General features: G+C 41.7%; 1 protein-coding gene across 1 annotated transcript in view; it reads left to right on the top strand.

Annotated features, from left to right (window-relative positions):
• Positions 1 to 18749: 18749 nt before the first annotated feature.
• Positions 18750 to 23574, top strand: part of Mal2 (mal, T cell differentiation protein 2) — a 31111-nt gene continuing 26286 nt past the window's right edge. The window contains exon 1 of the mRNA XM_021183583.3: positions 18750 to 19157. Within this exon, the coding sequence (XP_021039242.1) occupies positions 19029 to 19157 (129 nt within the window). The 5' untranslated portion in view covers positions 18750 to 19028. The remainder of the gene's footprint in view (positions 19158 to 23574) is intronic.

Genomic DNA, 23574 nt, shown 5'->3' with positions numbered 1-23574 from the left:
TTTGTTTGTTTGTTTGTTTGTTTTTCTTAATTTTTACTTAATTCTCCACATCTCATCCACTTAGGGTGACTATGTTCATACCTATTACCCTCCCTTATCTCCTTCCTCCTCTTGCTTGTATTCTCTACTCCATGACAGTCATGAGCTTCTTGCTTTTGTGATTAAATGTTAATACTCATCTAATTGTAGATTTTACAGGAAGGACTATTCACTAGTTAAGGATTTTACAACCGTTGTTTATTCTATGGGAAAGAAACTCTATGACATTGTATAGTAAAGGTACTTGCCTGAAGTCACACACATGATGGAACTTGGGAATTACAACTTAATACTTGGCTTAACTGTTACAGTCTATTGCCAAACAATTTCTCTCTCTCTCTCTCTCTCTATATATATATATATATATATATATATATATATATATACATATATATGCATGTATATTTGTATCTGTATATACATAATATATGCCTTACATTTCATAAATAAAATAAATCCTATATAAACTGTATAGCTGATTTTATATTGATATAAGTGCTCACTTAACGTGTAAAATTTAGTACCACAATTTTTTTTTATCTGGATAACATTGGATCCATTGTGAAAAACAAAAAGGGGAAGACAGCTCCTTAGTGTTCAAGTGAGGATGCATTTAAAGAGAGCAGGTTAATGAGTACTTAGCATGGGAGGAGCCTGAGACAGTTTAAGGCTATGAACAAATGCAATGTTTAGGAAAAGTGATGGATAATTCCATTTAATGAGAACATAGCAGACTAATTACTATAATGGAATATGTTTAATTAAAAAGAAGTCTGCTTTCTACCAGTTATACACACTGTAAACCAGTTTGTAACATCCCAAAGATAGTTAAAGACAATGAACATAAAGGCTGCAGGGAAGTTGGAGGAGGAGGAGAAATGTATTTCCTTATTCGTATCCTTTAAAGTCAGCACCATTTAAGTAACAGCCAGTTCATGTAGGATCATTCTGCCATGCTTATTCTTCCTTCTCTATTACACATAGCCAGAGTTCTCCAAGAGAATAGTGGAGAAGAAGAATTCATCCACCCAGGTTAACTCTTCTCCATTCTAGAACTTTCTTTTTTTTTTTTCATCCAACAGGCATTCTGATACATTTTTTCACATCATCTCGATCCACTGCCAAAATAACAGTTTTTGTGAACATAGAGTCTGATCTTGACCTACACAATAGAGGTAGGAACATTAGACTTCCCCTTCCCCAAGTACTATGTGTTTCAAGAAAGATGGGGTTTAAAAAGAGTGTAATGGGATGGAGAAATGCTACAGTCAAATGAAGAGCTGGCTGCTCTTCCAAAGGAGATGGTTCATAACCATTTGTAACTCTAGTTCCAGGGGATCCAACACCCTCTTGACTCTTCCATAACCAATGTGCACAAGATACATGTACATTTATGCATTAAGTGAAACTTGCATAGACACATAATTAACAGCCAATTTTTTTAAAAGAGTAATAAGACACACACCATCTGTTTATCATTTTACCCAACTTTTCAGTAAAATCTCCTTACTCTGCAAACAGTATTTTAAGTATGTGTTCTTTTTACAACCTGTAAGCTAGACAATAAAATATTATTTAGTCCTAGAAATAAATGTTATTGAACTATAAAAGGATGCAAAGAAAACTTAAATGTGTGTTATTTGTAGAAGGAGATCAGTCTGAAAAGCTTGTGTGCTATGTGATTATTCTAGAATAGGGAGATTTTTACAATAGAACAAGATGAATGATTGCTAAGCACTTGGAGAAAGGGCAGATGTTCAGGTGGCACACAGACCATTTTCAAAGTATCGAAACTTCTTTGTATGATACTACAGTGCACAGCACTAATCATCACACAGTTTGTCCAAACTCAGAAGATGCACAACTGTGATGGTCAGATGGTCAGTTTTGAAGCTAACCATCAGGGATGGGTGATAACAATGTGTAGAAGTTGGGAGGTGTGTGAGAAAGCTTCCTACTGTCCACAGAGGTCTTCTGTGAACCTAAAACTGTTCTTTTTAAAAACAATATTATTAGATATTTTCTTCAATTACATTTCAAATGCTATCCGGAAAGTCCCCTATACCCTCCCCCCCGCCCTGCTCCCCAACCCACCCACTCCCACTTAATGGCCCTGACATTCCCCTTTACTGGGGCACATAATCTTTGCAAGACCAAGGGCCTCTCCTCCCAATGATGGCTGACTAGGCCATCTTCTGCTACATACTGGTTAGTTCATATTGTTGTTCCTCCTATAGAGTTACAGACCCCTTCAGCTCCCTGGGTACTTTCTCTAGCTCCTCCATTGGGGGACCTGTGTTCCATCAAATAGATGATGGTGAGCATCCACTTCTGTATTTGCCAGGCACTGGCATAGGCTCACAAGAGACAGCTATATCAGGGTCATGTCAACAAAATCTTGCTGGCATATGTAATAGTGTCTGGGTTTGGTGGTTATTTATAGGATGGATCCCCAGGTGGGGCAGTCTCTGGATGATCCTTCCTTCCATCTTAGCTCCAAACTTTCTCTCTGTAACTCCTTCCATGGGTATTTTGTTCATCATTCTAAGGAGGGACGAAGTAACCATACTTCCTTTTTTTGGGTTTCATGTGTTTTTTTTTTAATTGTATCTTGGGTATTCTAAGTTTCTGGGCTAATATCAACTTACCAGTGAGTGCATATCATGTGAATAACTCAAGAAACTGGACTCCAGAAAATCAAATAACCCCATTAAAAATAGGGTACAGAGCTAAACAAAGAATTCTCAACTAAGGAATATCAAAGGGCTGAGAAGCACCTGAAAAAATGTTCAGTGCCCTTAATGATCAGGGAAATGCAAATCAAGACAACCCTCAGATTACACCTCACACCAGTCAGAATGGCTAAGATAAAAAATTTAGGTGACAGCAGATGCTGGCAAGGATGTGGAAAAAGAGGAACACTCCTCCATTGTTGGTGGGATTGCAAGCTGGTACAACCACTCTGGAAATCAGTCTGGCGGTTCCTCAGAAAATTGGACATAGTACTACCAGAGTATCCCGCAATACCTCTCCTGGGCATATATCCAGAAGATGTTCCAACTGGTAATAAGGACACATGCTCCACTATGTTCATAGCAGCCTTATTTATAATAGCCAGAAGCTGGACAGAACCCAGATGTCCCTCAACAGAGGAATGGATACAGAAAATGTGGAACATTTGCACAATGGAGTACTACTCAGCTATTAGAAACAATGAATTTATGAAATTCTTAGGCAAATGGAAGGACCTGAAGGATATCATCCTGAGTGAGGTAACCGTATCACAAAAGAACACACATGATATGCACTCACTACTAAGTGGATATTAGCCCAGAAACTTAGAATACCCAAGATACAGTTTGCAAAACTGGACTAATAGAATCACAATCTTATATCCTCAGAAACTGCTGGTCTCTACTAAGATCTGTCTACAGGCTATACTTATACATGTAATATTATTAGAAGATAATTAGCTTAATAGGTCTTATCTATCATGGAATAATTTTCTAGCAAGGTAGAATCTGCTTCTGGGCAAGTCTTAAAGAACACTGATATAGTACAAAACCCTAGGGAAACATTTCTTTCTCTCTTTTGATGTGACATAGTGCTTAGTATAAACTCAGCAATTTCAAATGGCTTTTCTTAAGTAAAAGTCCTGGCAACACCCATTCTCTCTTGTATAAATGTTTTGTATAAACATCAATCCATTTCTTTATTTTATATACTCTAAAAATCACTGTGTGTTGGATAAAATTTGGTAAGTGCCAAGAAACAAAACTAACAATACATTTTTCAGGCATATTTTCTTTGATGCATGTCTTATTATTAATGATGTTTATCACACAACAGATATTTACTGTGTATCTTAGGCACACATCTTCTAGACTCTATGACTCTATCCTTCAAATGAGCTTGTATTCATCTCTGAGTGTACATCATTTACTGATTAAAGGTCTCCCCAGCTTCCCATGTTGGATGAAGATACTCAACTAAACATTTGCATGCTCACCATGTAAAGAACACCAGCTGTTGTCATCTTGACAGCTCAGTACCCAAACCAAATGTTTATCTGACCAGTTTTCCAAAGTTTAAGCTACACTGAGCCATGAAGCCATTTCTCATTATGTAAGTCGAAAAGCAGAGACCCATGGTCCTCATCTTCCTTTCATCTAGACCACAGCTTTAGCGGGATGGACAAACTGGTTTCTAGATTTAAATAACACACAGCTCTAAGAAGCGTAGGTGGTGGCAGAGGCTCCAATTTTAAGGAGACATGGGTGGCAAGGGAACTGTGTGGTGGTGGAATCAAGAATCTAGTTATTGCAAGAGTGAATGGTTCTGGTGATTGGTAGAACAGAAAGTAGAGCCTGACTAGGCGTGGTGGTTCATACCCACAATGCCAGCTTTGAGCAGGCTGAGGCAGGAGAATTGGCTTGAACTTGGGGCCAGCTTGGTCTCTACACTGAGCTCTAGGGCTACAGAAACTTTGAGTAATAAGAAAGAAAAAATAAAGGCCATGTCATCAGCACTAGACTATTCCTGTCACTGAGCTTTGTATGTGATTTTGTGACTTTAGCTATATATCTGCTCTATTTTCTGAGTTTGAGTTTTATAACATCCCTGCCAAGTCTGTGAATTTCTACAAGTCTTCTCAGTAAAATATACTTTTATTTAAACCACCTACATTCCAGTTCTATTGCTTGCAATTTAGAGTCCTAACCAATGCCCTTTATAATATTTATCATAATTTAAAACAGGTTTTTGTATCACTGATGTCTGTTCCCTCAAACCAGAAGGCTGATAAAGTTTCTGTCAATCATATATGCCAGTATATCTCTAGTATCTGGGAAAGATTGGTCACAATACAAAATGAATCTGTGAAATAAAAGGATGACTTAAGCTAAGCCTGTAATTTCAGCTACTAGAGGGTATGTCACAAGGATTTCAAATTCAAATGTGGGCAACAGGGTGAGTTCAAGGCCACCCTTGAAAGTTAATGAGATCCTGTTCCAAAAGAAAAAGTGAAAAAGAAGAAGAAGAGAAAGAGGAGGAGAAAAAGGAGGAGAAAGGGAAGAAGGAGGAGAAGGAGGAGGAGAAGGAGGAGAAGGAGGAGAAGAAGGAGGAGGAGAAGGAAGAGAAGGAGGAGGAGAAGAAGGAGGGGAAGAAGGAGGAGAAGAAGGAGGGGAAGAAGGAGGAGAAGAAGGAGGAGAAAAAGGAGGAGGAAGAGAAGGAGAAGAAGAAGAAGAAGAAGAAGAAGAAGAAGAAGAAGAAGAAGAAGAAGAAGAAGAAGAAGAAGAAGAAGAAGAAGAAGAAGAAGAAGAAGAAGGGGGAAGGGGAAGGGGAGAAGGGGAAGGGGAGAAGGAGGAGGAGGAGGAGAGGAGGAGGAGGAGGAGGAGGAGGAGGAGAAGGAGAAGGAGAAGGAGAAGGAGAAGGAGAAGGAGAAGGAGAAGGAGAGGAAGAGGAGGAGGAGGAGGAGGAGGAGGAAGAAGAAGAAGAAGAAGAAGAAGAAGAAGAAGAAGAAGAAGAAGAAGAAGAAGAAGAAGAAGAAGAAGAAGAAGAAGAAGAAGAAGAAGGGGGAAGGGGAAGGGGAGAAGGGGAAGGGGAGAAGGAGGAGGAGGAGGAGAGGAGGAGGAGGAGGAGGAGGAGAAGGAGAAGGAGAAGGAGGAGGAGGAGGAGGAGGAGGAGGAGGAGGAGGAGGAGGAGGAGGAGGAGAAGGAGAAGGAGAAGGAGAAGGAGAAGGAGAAGGAGAAGGAGAAGGAGAAGGAGAAGGAGAAGGAGAAGGAGAAGGAGAGGAAGAGGAGGAGGAGGAGGAGGAGGAGGAGGAAGAAGAAGAAGAAGAAGAAGAAGAAGAAGAAGAAGAAGAAGAAGAAGAAGAAGAAGAAGAAGAAGAAGAAGAAGAAGAAGAAGAAGGGGGAAGGGGAAGGGGAGAAGGGGAAGGGGAGAAGGAGGAGGAGGAGGAGAGGAGGAGGAGGAGGAGAAGGAGAAGGAGAAGGAGGAGGAGGAGGAGGAGGAGGAGGAGGAGGAGGAGGAGGAGGAGGAGGAGGAGAAGGAGAAGGAGAAGGAGAAGGAGAAGGAGAAGGAGAAGGAGAAGGAGAAGGAGAAGGAGAAGGAGAAGGAGAAGGAGAAGGAGAAGGAGAAGGAGAAGGAGAAGGAGAAGGAGAAGGAGAGGAGGAGGAGGAGGAGGAGGAGGAGGAGGAAGAAGAAGAAGAAGAAGAAGAAGAAGAAGAAGAAGAAGAAGAAGAAGAAGAAGAAGAAGAAGAAGAAGAAGAAGAAGAAGAAGGGGAAGGGGAAGGGGAGAAGGGGAAGGGGAGAAGGAGGAGGAGGAGGAGAGGAGGAGGAGGAGGAGGAGAGAAGGAGAAGGAGAAGGAGAAGGAGGAGGAGGAGGAGGAGGAGGAGGAGGAGGAGGAGGAGGAGGAGGAGGAGGAGGAGGAGAAGGAGAAGGAGAAGGAGAAGGAGAAGGAGAAGGAGAAGGAGAAGGAGAAGGAGAAGGAGAAGGAGAAGGAGAAGGAGAAGGAGAAGGAGAGGAAGAGGAAGAGGAAGAAGAAGAAGAAAGAAAGAAAGAAAGAAAGAAAGAAAGAAAGAAAGAAAGAAAGAAAGAAAGAAAGAAGAATTCATTGTCATGCTCAATTATAGAGTGCTTTCTAGCATACATGTGGCCTTAAGCTCAATACCCAAACACTACCAATCAATCAATCAATCAATCAATCAATACACAAAAGGAACAAATAACATGCAATATTATTTATGAGTTTGAATGCTCATAAATATGCGTATGTACATATTCATTTGCGTATGACCTAGTGTGTGGCTGCTACATAAGACAGAACGTGGGAACTGTTGGAAAGATAGAAACGTTCAAACTTGGCTTCAGGCATTGTGATTGTCAAGCAGGAAGTTAAAGAGCAGCTCAAGTTTGTATATGCAAAGGCTAAAGGAAGGATCATTCAAGAGAGACAATGCCTCCTACTTGTTTGCTTGGGATGGATTAGGCAGGAATCAGAAGGGAGGCGGGCAAGAATAGGTGTCTAGCCCAGTTTGATGAAGCCAGTGTCAGAGAACTATCTAAACTTTACCAGAGAATGGAGAGTAGATGACAAATGTCCACATTTACAACTTTTATTTAGTATGTGTCATTCAAAGGAAAGGTAACTCAACTTTGCTTGCAGAAATGGAAATGAATGAGTGGCTTATAAATGAAACATCAGAGAAGAAGGGTCATGATGACTTGGAATTAGTCATCACAAATAACTAGACATAGGAAGTTTGACAGAACAAAGTATTTTTAAATAAAATTAAAAACTGGGTAACTGTGAAATATAGTAATAGAAAGAGCAGTAGAAGAAGCCAAAAGAAAGGTAAAGAATTGGAGGGAAATTTTACTCTAGGACATGCTGAGTTTCGGGTGCAAGGTCATTCCAAAAGACAGATGCTTGAAATCTGAGCAAGAGGTTGGAGTTTGAGGTGTAACAAGGGAATGAGGGAACTGGTGCCATTGCACCCCCAAGTCCATCCCTTTACACACCCCTCCTGTGTGCCTTCTGAGGTGGTACCCTAGGTGAGTGCCTGGAAGACAGGGAGCCATTTTATGTGCAAATGCTTGGAGCACTTCACCTTCTCCAGTGATCCCAAGTAAAGTGTTGACTTTGGAGGATTAACCTGTGCCCTAAGTTGAGTCTAGCCACCCATCCTCAATAAGGAGAGAAGAGATAAAACAGAGAAAAGGGAAATTAATCTCGTTCAGATTAGAAAGAGGAGGAACGAGCCAGTGAATGTCCACAGTCATTTCTTTGGGTCCTGAAGTGACATTAAAGTTTTAAATGAACAGCCAAGAATTTGCAAATCTAAAAAATCTGTCAAGGCATAGTTTGGACAATTTCTGAACCATCCTTGTCTGGACTTCAGGCTCATTCAAGTACTTGGAACTGTGTGAAATTCTCTCCTGGGCAACAAGTTCCACCTCTGGCTGATGGCTTTTCCTTCTCTCCAGCATGTTGAGTCCTGGGGAAATTCCCATTTCATTGGGGTTGTTTCAGTAGTCTAATAGTCAGGTCAACAGACATGAGGGCTTTAGGATATCTTAGAACTCCATCCCAGCTTTTCAACAGCATCAGCCTGACTTTGGCCTAAAGTCACACACCTTTTTCTGGCCTCTTCAGTTTCTAGCTGTTATTTATTCCCAGTCCAGGTTTCCCCAAAGCATTTATGTATCAATTATTTACACAAAAATATACATCTAGAAGAGCAGATACACTTTTGGATGGGGTGATAAGTCTTCTGTACCAGTGCTGATTTTTCTAATTTACCAATTATCAAGAAAGGTGGCAATGTAAGGCTTCATTTCAGTTGTGGATTTCTTTACACCTTTCTACACTTATAATTATTATTTCTATATCATATATTTATAAATTATTATAAAGCAAATAAAAGTTTGGAAATGTTAAACCCTCTTGATAAATTGGCCCTTTTATCATTATTCACTGACCCACCTTATTCTTGATAGCTTTCATGGAATTGAAAAATGTTTAGTCTAATAAAGGCATCCCATGAGCTTTAAAAAATTATTCTTCTTATGGTATACCACTTTACACTCTCAAATTCAGAGATCTGCCAGCGTCTATGCCTGAGTGCTTAAATTAAAGACATGTAGCACCACCACATAGCTTTATATTTTTTCTTTGTATTTAAAGTAAGATTTTTGTAGACAATGAGTTTATCTGATTTTTTAATCTTTTCTTTGTCTTTGCCTGGCTTCTTTTGAACTAATTGTGCATGTTTTGTGAATTCTGTAGGGCTCCTTTGTTTATTTATCAGCTACACCTTCTTTCTTTTTTGTTATTCCTTCAGATTTCACAAATGACATCTCTAAATTTTGATAATCTAACTTAATGCACTATTCAAACAGTGTAAGTGAAGCAGAAGGAGTTGGGGATACAGTTGGTATTTCCTTCTCAAGACCTCTGTGATATTATAGAGCTGCAGTGTAATTCTTACACCTACTATAAATCTTAAAATATAAAATTGTCGAATTTTATTTTACCAATTCTAATGTAAAATACTTTTTAAATTTAACATATCTCAAGGAATTGGTTAAAATATTTTTTATAAACTCAGATCAAAAAAGTGTTTTCTATATTAACATAAAGACTAGAGCTTGGATCGTCACCATTCATGTAAAAAAAAAATAGAGCACAAGCCTTGCCTGGTGGCATATACCTTTAATCCCAACACCAGAAGGCAGAAGAAGGCAGATCTCTGTGAGTTTGAGGTGAGACTGGTCTACATCGTAAACTCATCTGGACACAGTAGCATGTATCCATTAGTGTTGTGGGAAATATTAAAAAGAGCAGCAACTTCCCACGCTTGACCCAGCTACTCTCAGCCCCTGCAGTCTCACTGACCAGTTCTTGTGGAGACTCTCTGACTCAGAGCTCCAAAATCTCTCCACCCAGCTCCCTAAGTTCCCACTGGCTGGTCATTACCATGCCAGCCCCATGCCTCAAAATTTCCATTGCCTTTTGTTATGCACATCAGGCAAACAAATAACTTTGCCACCATAACTTTTTCTCTGGAACCCAGCTTAACTGCTGCGTGAAGAAAAACACCACACAAACTTAGTTTGGAATCAATGGTCAGTCAATCTCTGGTTACAACAACTAGAATGCTAATTTTGTAAGCCATCCTCCTGTGGCAAATCCTGGAGGTTTCACCATCTAATCCAGAAGATGCTACATCTTGTTCTCCAGCTGTCCCCATCCAAGAGCCTGTATCTCTCTCCTACCTCTTCTCTTCCTCCTCCTGCCCCAAAATTCCTGCCTACTCACCCAGTGATTGATTCCTTTATTCATTAGGAAATAGTTCACAAGGAGTCACCTGTGTACTGTGTACGTGACTCATTCCTTGGTCCAGACAACCCCTCCTGGGAAAAATGGAATTAACATCAAAATACAATAGCACCATGGCAAGACTTCTCCATTTCTGTTCACTTAAAAGACTCTTTTATCTCAGATATAAATTGAGCACAACTATTACCATTTTGTAATTTATAAAGTACAAGATAGACTTAAAACCCAGTCTATCATTTTGTCAATAAAATAGAACATTGTCATCTATCCTAACTTAAAAGACTTAAAATTCTACACCTGACTTATGTCCTGCCTTTAGATTGTATGCCATCTGAAAACCATCCTCTCAAATCTGTTCTCTCAATGGAAATAGCCTGGGTTGGCTATGAGACTGTAAGTAGTCTTTCAACCTAGTCAGAATGACCAACATTAGCTGAATGACCAAGAATGACCAACATTAACTGAAAATATATAGGAAGTCTAACACAGTTTCCAGAACTGAGACAAATTGTAGAGACAGCTACTTACCTATACATCCCTAGTAAGTCAGGAAGTTGGAACATCTGTCTTCAGCCTTCTGGCCCAGGATCATCTGACAGACCTTTGAAAAAATAGGAGTTATTAAGGACTCGTCTATTCTGTCTTGGCAGAACTAAGCTGTCCTAACCTATAAATTGTGTCCTTTCAAGAACAGTACAGGTCTGCAGGAGAGAGTGGCAATTTCTGCCCAGTGGCAACTTAGCCCAAATGTACAGCTTCCCCTGGAGGGAAGATGCTCAGTTGCTTTTGTGAATCCATGAATGGAAAGCTGTTAGGAGCAGATTTGTCTTAACAACAAGTGAATAAATAACATTAAACGTCACATTCTGTGGATTTCTGACATTCTTGAAAACCAACTATCTATGTAAAGTAATCTGGACTGCTCTCCGTTAACTACTTTCAGCGATTTCTAATTAAATATCTTGAAAACACCCTAGCAATAAGCTCAGAGCCCTGGGTTTGCTATTTGACTGTTAACTCACAGACTTAATCATCTCAGATCAGTTTATAATAACAGTTATAGAAGGACTGAGCCTAAGCTTTGTACTTATAAAATGTTTGTATCAATAGAAGAAATTTATACCAATGAAAACTGATTTTGCATCAAAATAAATTCTGTACCAAAATAAGAAATTATGACTTCAACTAGTAACAATTATAAAGATTTCTACCAAATGAGATCGCGGTTATACAATCAATTCTAGCTATTTCCTCCCTGTTCCAATTATGACCATTTCTAAATTCTCTAGAAAGGCAACCTCAGAATATTCACCTCCAGCCCCAAAGCCCAGGGGACTGGGACAATGACTCTTTGTAACTTCTTCAAGCTGAATATTAATATGAATGTTGAGATATTTTTGAAGGAGGGGGAAGGGTAGGGAAAATGGGGGAGTTGGTTGGCCTTAAGAAGGACACATCAATGATTGTATTAATCTCTGGTGTCTGTGTCCTGACTGGATCCGGCTGAAGTCCAAAACATCAGGAGTTCAAGCAGGAGTTCATCAGTTCAGCATGTCTGACTGTGAGACTCGCCAAGGCTGTATATCCTATAATATACATATCTCTAAACAAAATTTTAGTTATCATCGAGATAACTTTTTTGTTTGATTCTCTGGAATCAAGTCCTTGGGGCAGGGAGTGTCTCCATCTATCAAGTCTGATCCATATTACTGTGGAAAGTATATAAACACTAATCCCTTTTCTAAAAATGCAGAGTCAAAACCTTTCTTCCAAATCAGCATACCCTCGAGCCAGTGACCAGAAAAACCTTTATATTGACCTCTCTCCCAGAGGAATAATATAACCACAAAACTCAAAATCACACCCATTTTGAAAGTTAAAACAACCCAAAACAAATGAAGTAAACTAAAATACTGTATGTACCTATTATTTTGGCTTTTTCTATTTTGCCAAGCAGCATAAAAACCCAAGATTCCTGTGGTGTCCAGGTTACACAGAATTTGAGTATCGTGTGAGGTGTATTGGAGCAATATATATCTATATACCATCTTTCTGTTTGTCTCTCTACCTGGAGCCACAGACATTAATTTTATTAATACCTGTTATAATATCTGTTCTGCTCTCCACCTGGAGCTACAGACATTATACTGATTAATATCTGTTATAGCAGGTAATTAGCTCTGTCCTCTCTATTTGGAGTCAGTGTCTAATTTTCCCTATGCTAGTTCTGAACGGTGGGCAAAAATCCCCACATGATTCGGAAAAAAATCGGTATCTAAATCTTTCCTAAAAGCAAATAAGCCCAATTTTATAAATTCACAGTTCAATCCATCTCTGCCTTAAGAAGTAGGCAACTCCCATCCTCCTTCTCCTGACTCAGAGCAGCCTGCAACTCCCCACAACTGGGAATGTCAGAGCCTGCTGCTAGCAGTTCCCACCCTTGAGTCCATGGGACTCATCTCAGTATTATCCAACTACTCACTTAAATAAAAATAAGTAAATAAATAAAAATCTAACTCTCAGACTAGTAATCTTAAATTTCTAATGGATTCTTGCCCAACACGTTGGTTCACCACCTGTTGTGGGAAATATTAAAAAGAATGGCAAAGAATACATGAAAATATTAAAAATTGATTTCCAAGTTAATACAAAAAAAAGGTAACTGAAGAAGACACCTTATATCAGACTCTGGCCACCACTGGCACTCTTACACACACACACACACACACACACACACACACACACACATACACAGAGAGAGAGAGAGAGAGAAAGAGAGAGAGAGAGAGAGAGGCACGCATGCTCACCCCAGAAACACACACAATCCAAGGCATCCTGTGTTTCTCACATGTACATCCTTTCTCTGTATTTTCTCTGTGTAGAATTAGATTTTCAGGTGTCCCTAACATTTCCTACCTAAACCATGCCCTTTACTGTAATGCATTTCCCACTCTCAATCATTTTGAATTCTTTTCATACATGAAAAAAGAATTATGTTTCACTTTCAGTTTTGAAAACATATTTTTGTCTTATAGTGCATAGACTTGTACAGGGACCATATTTATTTCTTCCTTTTGATAGTTTAATGATGACATTCATCTGTCTAGTGGCTTAAATCGCTACCTCTGTCTGATCTTGGTCTTTCTATCTCTGTTGCTCTGAATAATGTGAGGGTTCTTTTCTGGTTACTTCAAAGCTTTTCATCATGGCTTTTAAGCAAGTTGATTAGCATGTGACTTGGTTTCTTCAGGTTTCAAATCTGTAGAGTTTGTTAACTCTGTGGGTATATCTTTTTTTTTAATTGAATATTATTCAGCTATCGTTTCTTTAAATAATCCTTAGTCCATCTTCTTTTAAGACTCTGATTACAAATATATCAAAACATTTCAACTACACATTTCACAGGCACATTCATTCAGTCGTTTTCCCAGTATATATAAAACATTAGGTTCTACTTACACATCTTCAAGTTAAATAGTCTTATCTTCCTCAGGAGCTAGCCTACAGTTAATCTTCTACAGCGTAGTTTTAATTTGTCAAGTTGTTGTCTTTATATACAGCTCAATTTGGTTACATCTGTTTTTATTTAATATGTTCCACTTTTATATATGACATCCATTTATAATAACTATTTTGTTTTCTTCCACTGAGAAACATCACCTGAGCTGATTTCTGGCCTCTATATAAAGGTTGATTGTTATATTTTATTATCCCTGCTTTCTCCATAAGACTGGCGACTTATAATTGAATGCCCAACACTGTGTACTTTATCTTGCTGTTTGCTGTGTGTTTTGGTTTCTGTTTGTTTTGGAAGGTTGTTTGTTTTTGGTTTGGTTTGTTTTTGTTTTGAGACAGGGTTTTTCTATAAAGACCCTGGCTGCCTTGGAACTCACTCTATAGACCAGGCTGGCCTTGAACTCAGAGATCTGCCTACCCAGTGCTGGGATTAAAAACATCCACCCCACCACCTGGCACTTTTGATGACTTTTTTTTAAGGATTTGTGGCAGATGTCTTAGCTCATACTTCCAACCCCAGCACTTGGCAGAGACAGGAGGATCATATCAGGAGTTTAAGGTTAACCAAAACTAGAAGAATGTATCTCAAAAAACAGAGAGAGGTTAATAAAAGATTTGTGATATTGGACTAAAGCAGACATTTATCCAACATGAACATGGCCGTAGTACTCAGGCACAGTACTGAGTCTATCTAGTACACCATTTATTGGGAGTTTCCCCACAGTACTTTATCCATCTGTACTCCCCAGAAGATTTCAGGGACCCTTTTGGTGACTCCTCAGTTTTGACTGGTATATAACTTTTCCTTTTCAGTAACCCATGAACTCTGAGCCTGTTTATTTCCTTAAATTTCAAGCTTCCATCACCTAAACTCCAGGAGACTGCAGCCTTCTACCAAGGATGGCTCCCTCTTGCACTCTGAAAATTCTTCAACCTCAGAAATCCATAGTGCTACCATCGTTACTTTCCTATCCAATCACAATTCTGCACTGCATTCTATGCAAAGCCTTAAAAAAAAATAGCATGATTTCATGTATTTTCCTCTTAGATTTTAGTTGTTCCTTGTAATTCAGGGATGTTAGTTCTCCTGTTTAGAGTAGAGGTCAGACGTTGCTGGCTTAGGTAATAAGGGAAATTTGAAGATATTTATAGAGGAAAAAAGACTGAATGGAAAATGTAAATTAGAAAGTGAAAAAAAAAGGAAATTGAAAGAATCATTTCCAGACAGAAATGTAAAATGACAAGCTGAGGCAGACTTCAAATTTTCATATGAGCAGGAAGAAGAGAAAAGAAAGTAATGGCCACAAAACCAAGAAAGTTCACTGGGGAGGCTGATTGAACTCGAACTTGCATTATGCAATGCTACTAAAGGTTAACAACTTCCTGTAATCAGACAGGGAATGGTGAAGAATAAAAAGAGAGGAAGTGTGATTCTTCCACCTTGCCCCCAACAATCTTCTTTTCGAACTTTCTCATTCCTGAGATTGAAATATTCTAACAGAAGACAGTAGTTCACAGATTGTCCAATGAGCTTGCAAACCAATCCCACTTTAAACTTCCAATAGGCTGATACACAGCTCACCTTGATACCCAATACTCCCTGTTTCCTGGTGCCACCACTGAACTTTTGAAATTAATATCCTGTTACACAACTCTAGCTAAGGGATAGGAGACAAGCGAACACAACTTTAATTCAGCAAGGTAATAGCTGTGAGGGGCATAAGTCCATCAAGTCATGGGCACACACCTGAAGGGACAGGTCCTGTGAAACCTCAGGGAAAGCTGCCATAAAGTAATGTCCCTATGACCCAAAGGAACCTTCTAGGAAAGAGTCCTTAGGGTATGGAAGTAGTATAAAAGAAAGGATGTATTATCAGAAGAAAGAATGTGTGGGAAGTCAGGAGATGGGGCTATTACATATAGCAAATGATTTTTAAAAAGAAAGAGAGAGGGGGAGGGAGGGAGAAGGAAGGGAGGAAGGGAGGGAGGGAGGGAGGAAGGAAGGAAGGAAAGAAGGAAGGAAGGAAGGAAGGAAGGAAGGAAGGAAGGAAGGAAGGAAGGAAGGAAGGAAAAGGAAGGAAGACAGAAAGACAGAAAGAACGAAAGAACGATCGAACGAACAAAAGAAAGAGAGAGAGAGAGAGAGAAAGAAAGAAAGAAAGAAAGAAAGAAAGAAAGAAAGAAAGAAAGAAAGAAAGAAAGAAAGAGTGTTCAGAGAAAATCTACAAGCAAAACAATGCTGTAGTCATTATTTAATCTCAGTTAGATTTCTACCCACCTGTGGTCATTTAGCTCCCAGGTAAAAGACATACAACTCTTATATTTATAGTAAGCCTTTAATGTAGTAGAGCTGGGCACATATCTACCCTCTAAGTTAGGTTCCACCTGGGCAGCTCTTACATTCAATTGGCCAGCCCTCACGGCCATGTGTTCATGACTCACCTATCCCATGGAGTCTTTCTCACTCTCCACCTTCTCTCTCCCTGTGGTATCTCCTCAGACCCCAAGCCCAGGGAACTGCAACTCCACCTATCTCTCTTCTACCTAGCTATAGGCTGTTGGCATCTTTATTCAACCAATAGTTTTAATTTAAGTGACAGGTTCACATGACAGTACTTTATGTATGTAGATTCTCTTGTCTCTGGGGGCAACCAGGCCATGGGGGCCAGAGTTACAATACATAGCAAAAGACCAAACCTCAGCAATGTAAGGCATGCTAGAGGTCACAGAAATGGATAAGAGGATCACACTGTTAAGAACTCAGAGCTGAGTTTGTGGAGAAAGAAATAATCATGGAGGGAATGGATGCTAGAGTTGCCATCATCGAGATGAAATTGGGATCATCAAGAAAAACAATACTGATATAGATAGTGATCATGAAAAGGGAGTCCATTCCAGAAAGAGCATTAGTTATTGAGCACATTTGCTATTATGTAGGAGAGAGGTACATAGCAGTCTCTCATTCTCCTGACCATTTGGGAAACCAAAGTAGGTAGGGGCGGGTACAAAGCAGTTATGGCAAAGTAGGTGCTGGAAAGGGGTTTAGTAGCTGTGTTCTTTTTGGTGACACCTTTAAAATATACACGGGTGAAGTTTTAGGTCATTAATGGATCTACAAAGTCCAAGGTCATTTCAAGTTCACTCACCACAACACTTTGGTACCTTGTATGTAGTTACTGGGCATTTCCATAACAAATTCTCTGGAGTGGCCTCACCTTTGAAGATCCTTTAAGTGCTGCCTAGGCAGAAGAGCATCATCCTGAGTGAGGTAACCCAATCACAAAAGAACTCACACAATATGTACTCACTGATAAGTGGATATTAGCTCAGAAATTTAGAATACCCAAGATATAAGATACAATTTGCTAAACACATGAAACTCAAGAAGAACGAAGACCAAAGTGTGGACACTTTGCCCCTTCTTAGAATTGGGAACAAAACACCCATGGAAGGAGTTACAGAGACAAAGGTTGGAGCTGAGACGAAAAGATGGACCACCTAGAAACTGCCATATCTGAGGATCCATCCCATAATCAGCTTCCAAACACTGACACCATTGCATACACTATCAAGATTTTGCTAAAAGGACCCAGATATGGCTGTCTCTTGTGAGACTATGCCGGGGCCTGGCAAACACAGAAGTGGATGCTCACAGTCAGCTATTGGATGGATCACAGGGCTCCCAATGGAGGAGCTAGGGAAAGTACTCAAGGAGCTGAAGGGATCTGCAATCCTATAGGTGCAACAACAATATGAACTACCCAGTACCTCTCAGAACTCGTGTCTCTAGCTGCATATGTATCAGAAGATGGCCTAGTAGGCCATCAGTGGAAAGAGAGGCCCATTGGCCGTGCAAACTTTATATGCCTCAGTACAGGGGAAAGCCAGGGCCAAGAAGTGGGAGTGGGTGGGTAGGGGAGTGGGTGGGTAGGGGTGTGGGTGGGTAGGGGAGTGGGTGGGTAGGGGAGTGGGTGGGGGAGCGTGTGGGGGACTTTTGGGATAGCATTGGAAATGTAAATGAAATAAATACCCAATAAAAAATATGAAAAAAAAGAAAAGAAAACAAAGATCTCTTGCCAATCAGGGTCTGGACACAGAAAAGTTCATCGATTGAACAAAGCAATACAGAGAAGTTGAGGTTTCCTACTAGATAGCCAGCACACATGAACTGCCAGAAACTGGTGACTAACAGGTGGTGGTGTCAGGAAGCCCAAACAAGGTTTCATCCACACCCTCTTTTGTGGCTTTTGCTGTAGTGCCACCACCACACCTATGAGTTTCGATTATTAAAATAATAAAGACATAGGTTAAAACCTGCTGACAACCCATGCAGGGAGTAACTCACAGTTCAAGAGCTAAACTTGATAGATCAGAACAAGACTCAATTTGTAGAATGTCTGATACTGGAATAGGTTTGTGTGTGTGTGTGTGTGTGTGTGTGTGTGTGTGTGTGTGTGTGTGTGTGTGAATGTGTGCATGCATGCATATGTGTATAGAAGACACACGTTTACATATCCACATACTTGATCGCTGCTCTTGTTGCTTGACAGGTTCTTTCTAGGTATCCCAAGCTGTCCTATTACCAGCTTTGCAGTCTATGCTGACTTCAAACTCAGGGCAATCCACACTCTATGAAGTACTATGATTCTGGGCGCGTATCCCCATGCCTGGGTCAGGTTTTACCAACTTGGTCTACATGTGTGCTGATCTGTGAAACTTATCTTTAGATGATCTCTGAGAAATGTCCCTTTGTTCTTTCCACTTTCAGAACATTGACAGCAAAACCAGTAAAATGGGAATGCAAGGGGGGAAACTGGGGCTTGGCATTCATATATAGTAGTGTGCTGTTTTGTTTTAATAATTGTTAAGTCTTTAAAAGCAATAGCAAAGAATACATTTCTGAGAATGAAATAAAAAGTGTCTGTGTGGAAACATAATGAAGCTAACATTTTGTGTATGATTATTGACGTCAAAACTGGAAAAAAAAATAGCTACCATCCTATAAGCTACATCGCTTCCTGTACACCTAACTCTTTTGCCCATCATTGGTGGACATCCTCATACGGATTTCTGAGACCAGAACAGAAATGACTCAAGGCATTCCTCCAGGGTCCCACTGCCAACGACTCCAATGTGCCACATGACCCTGAAAACCGCCCTAGAATCGCCTTTAAAACAGGCATCACCAGGTGTGCCTGGCAACTTGGTGTTTTCCTTCTGAGTCACAGCCTCTGTCTTCCTACCCAACTGGGGAAAGTGGGTGAGGACCAGCGGTGAGACTTGAGTGGGATGGGCAGGTGGGAACCAGCAGACAGTTAGTGCAGGAGCAGCAAGTGATCTGAAGATCCAGGAGGGCTGCAGAGCTGGCGCCTGAGGCTGGGGCGCACCACACCTGTGCTGGTGACCCTGACGGTCGCTAGGGCGGAGGCGCGCTCACCTGTGCCCACGTGACGGGGCGGGGCTCTGTCGGTAGAGGGCCCGTGGCCACACCCTTTCCGCGAGCAGCACGCCTGAACCCCGCGGATCTGATCGGTGGCGGCGGCGGCGGCGGCGTCCAAGCCCGGGAGGCGGAGGCGGGACGCGGGAGGCGGTGGCGGCGGCGGCGGTGCACGGAGACGTAGCAGCGGCAGCATGTCGGCCGGCGGAGCAGTCCCGCCGCCCCCGAACCCTGCCGTGTCCTTCCCGGCGCCCCGGGTCACCCTGCCCGCTGGCCCCGACATCCTAAGGACGTACTCCGGAGCTTTCGTCTGCCTGGAGATTGTAAGTGGGGCAGCTTAGGTGACGATCGAGCCCCGGGAGCATGGACAGGCAGCATCCTTGCCCCCAGCCCGGGCTTGGTCCCTCTGAACACCCCTCCCTCAGCCTTCTTCCTCTAGAAGTGGCCTTTTCCTGGAGTCAGTCTCGGGGTCCTCTCCACGTAGGACCCGGGCCTCTTGCCTGGCACCTGTTACGCGGACACCTGCTCGCCGGCCTGGAATGGAAATGTGCCCTAGAGACCGAGCAGGCTAGGGGCCCCATGATTAGGGACTTGGGCAGGAGCCCTCTCCTGTTGGATCTTGGGGACTCTGGGCTTTTGATAGGAGCTGCGTTTGACTAGAGGAGGAACCAGCGTTCTCGGCCTTTCCCGTTGCCAACCTGCCATTTTGTTGGGTGGTGCAAAGGTGAACTGATGACTGGGTGGCCAGGAAGCTGTTAGGATGTGGAAAGCCTGGACGCAAGGCGCCAGGGAAAGGAAGAGGAGGCTGAAGCCTGGGTATGGTTTTCACCAGACTCACCCTTGCCATAGCCAGTGCCCTTTGGATTGGGAAAGAACAGGGCAGGGAGAGAGGTGAGGTTGTAGGTGCAGCAGGCAGTGTGTAATCAAGTGGGTGTGAAAATGGAGGGGCAAAGTGGAAGTGGAGCAGTCAGCCTCAGCTCTTGCCTTTGCACCTCGTCCTTTCTAAGTTTACCTGAGAATTCCAAACCACCTCAGAACACTTTGCTCCGCCCAAAGTCAAGTTGATGCCACAAGCCTGCCCTGCCACCTTGTTGAACTAGACACTTGAACTTAGCGAAAGGAATGCTGTGGAGTTGGGAGGTTTTGAAGCTCCTTGTGGACAAGGGGGAAATGTGCAAATAGAAATTGGGCAACTGGGGTTGCGTCATGCCAGGAGAATGTCAAATAGAAAGAAATGTCAGCAAAGCGGTGTCATTCCTGCCGGCTGGTTCTGTTTGCTCTGTTTAGGGTTTTCATGTCAACCCTCATCCACTCCTGCGAGTTTGCATAACCTGGATCTAGGTCACTCGGGGTTCCCTTTTGTGCTGCTGAGCTGAAAACCTCGTGGGCATTGGTTTTCTGCCCCATTATGCTTAGGTAGCCAAGCCACCTTGGGTTTAGCTCAGATTTGAATCTGAAAGAAGAGACCCAAGTGAATGAGTCACAGGCAGTGGCACCTGAGATCAGATAGTGAGTGTGACACTAGAAGACCCTGGCGTGGGTTCGGGTTTGAGCCCGATTCAGCATCGTAGGAATGACTGAGGTGGGTGGCAGGCATCCATGTGAGAGGAACAGGGAGGAGATGGCATTGGACCAGACTCCTAACTGTGGAGGGGACACATCTTTTAAAACAGGAATCGTTGCAGAGAAAGAGATCCCAGATTCTGGGCTCCTTTCCTGCCATGTTCCTCAAGTTCCACGTGCTTGCTTCCTCTTTCACGAGTTCTTCCCACGGCTTTACTTACGTCCTACTTATCCTGGAATTTACAGAAGATCTGAAGACATAGAGGCACAGCCTAAACTTTGGTAGAAGTTAGGCTCATTCTCAGGAGTAATGTACATTTAATCTCCAATTTGATAGGTTGGTTCCTTATAGTTATTCAAATATATAGCTAAAACATACACACAGAAGTCTTTCATATGTATGTATGTATGTGTGTATGTATATGTGTATATATATATATATATATATATATATATATATATATATATATATATATATATATTCCGTGCACGGAAGTCTTACTAAATCAAGTGATACTCAGGATCCACCTGTGGATGTGCCACACTTTATGGGACACTAGTACTAAAGGTTAACAAATCATAGAGGTGACTTATTGAACCCCTCCCAACTTCATATCTCCTTTTCCTATCTACCATAGTAGTTAGTTCTCTTGCTGTACTTAATAACTTGGCAGCTCTTACAAGTCCTGTTGCCAGCCCAGCCTAATTAAATCAGAGTCTCTAGGGGAGCACCCAGAGTCAGCTAATTTTTTTAAGGTCCCTGGGGATTCTAATACATAGTATAGCTGCAACCCACTGATAGAGTCTTTGAACCAGGCTGTGTAGAAAAGAGAATTTCCTCACAAATGTGAATATGTGTGTTTGTTAGAACTGATAGAATGATTAGATCCTGGAAATGTGAGGAAGTATCTCACACATTTCCAAAAACATGGCTTGCTTCCTGCTTTCTTAAACTTCTGCTCCTCTGGAAACTTACCTAACCCTGACATGTGCTTAGACGCTTATAAAGATAGAAGTGTCTCTTTGAATTTGCACGGTGTGTGTGTGTGTGTGTGTGTGCATGCACATGCGCACACATGCATGTTCTGTTGATGTGGGTGCATGTGTGTGGGCTCATGCTTGTGTGTGCAAGTGCATATGGAGGCCAAAGGACAACCTTGGGTGTCATTCCTCAGAGACTGCCCACTGTTTCTTTTTCATATTTTGCTTATTAATTGAGGGAAGGGGAGGGCATGATCACTTCCATAATACTTTATGGAAGTAAGAGGACAACTTCAGGAGTGGATTCTCTACTTTTACTTTGTGGGTTCCAGGGGTCAAACTAAGGTTCAGAGGTTTGAGGTCAGGGACTTCCCACCACTGAACCATCTCACCATCCTGTCAACTCTTTTGAGGGCGAGTATGGGGATCAGGCTGATCAAGTTCTCTTACTGCCTTGTAGAATAGTGTGGCTGGCCAGGGCTCAGCTAGCATAGACATCACACAACAACATACCCAGCTTGTCTTAAGTGCATCCTGAGAGTTGAAGTCAGGACCTCAGGACTAAGGTGCAAGCACCTTACTGGCCAAGCTACTCTACCAGCCCTACAATTTTTTTTTTTATGGTCAAATGTCTTTCCAAATTTAAGTTGAAGTTATCTTTTTACCCCCTCCCTGAACTTCTGTTACCTGTCCCCATGGGGAGGATCAAAATGTACCAATGAACCCAGTGACCTCAGGGAAATGAGAGGCCTCATGGAGCCAAACCAAAGGTTCCTTTTTGGCCCCCATCCTTCTGGAATGCTCAGTGATACTGGATCATAAGATGAAGAGAGCAGCCAGATCACCTCCGTGGTCTTCTAACTAGAATACCCACCCTGAGGGGCGTTCAGACAAGAGAGAAGTGACTCACTTGAAACGCCCTGACCCCTACATTTGATGATTGCTCTAGGATATTTTTTATTCCTTTTTTGATTCCTAAGTTACAGACTCCCATGGTTCCTCTCCCTGAAAACTAAATGTGAGGATTCCCTAGGCACAGTCTCAAATACTAAGTAAACTCCACACGGAGAACCAATTATTTTAACTTCTGTTAATGTTTCTAGCTATCTCTTATACTCTCTTTAAAATTTGACCTTCCATTGAAATCCGTTTACCGCCAAGATTTCTTCGTTTTGGGTCATGTTGCTGTCTGAAGCTATGCAAGCTGTATTCGGTGAAGATGGTTTCATCTATCAGTAGGAGGTTCTGCTAATGAGACCGTGATCTTAGAACTCAGTTCTCATACTAACTTTGCACAAGGAATTTAATTCCAGTTTCTGGTACTGTACTGCACTTATGACTTTCTGTAAATAGTGTCTGCCCCCCCCCATCAGAACCAAGTAGGGCAATTTACAATACCTGTTTCATAAGTGGGGCATATTCCAACTTTGCATTCATGAAATTGTTTTTAGATAGTTATGTTCTACCACTGGTTTTCTGACTTGCCAACCCTTTGAGTTTGGGCTAAGTTATTCTTTCCATATATATCCTTACCATGTATCTATAAAATTTAACACAAAGTTAGAATTGCAAAACCAAGTCTTTTTTATTAATCATTTTATTCATTTACATTTCAAATGATATCCCCTTTCCTGATTACAAACCCCGTATCCCATCCCTCCCTCGCTTCCCCTTTGCCTCTATGACAGTATTCCTCCCACTCCTGCTTCATTGCTCTAGGATCCCCCTATGCTGGGGCATCGAGCGTAAACAGGACCAAGAACTTCCCCTCCCACTCATGTCAGATAAGGCTATCCTCTACTACATATGTATCTGGAGCCATGGATCCCTCCATGTATACTCTTTGGTTGATAGTTAGTCCCTGAGAGCTCTGGGTGGTTCAATTAGTTGATACTGTACTTCCTATAGGGTTGCAAACCCCTTCAGCTCCTTCAGTCTTTCCCCTAGCTCTTTCATTGGGGTCTCCAGGCTCAGTCTGATGGTTGGCTGTGATTATCTGCATCTGTATTGGTCAGGTGCTGGTAGAACTTCAGGGAACAGCCATACCAGGCTCCTGTCAGCAAGTGCTGCTTGACATCAACTATAGTGTGGGGGTTTGGTGTCTGCAGGTGAGATGAGTTCCTAGAGCCCATGACTGAAATGGCCAACAAAGGAGAGATAGAACCTGAAGGGACCACCTCCAATACATAGGCATGG

Source organism: Mus caroli, unplaced genomic scaffold, assembly GCF_978045245.1.
Source record: "Mus caroli unplaced genomic scaffold, Mus_caroli_1 scaffold_16, whole genome shotgun sequence".
In the NCBI taxonomy this organism is placed as follows: Eukaryota; Metazoa; Chordata; class Mammalia; order Rodentia; family Muridae; genus Mus; species Mus caroli.
This window is presented reverse-complemented; position numbering and strand designations above follow the sequence as displayed.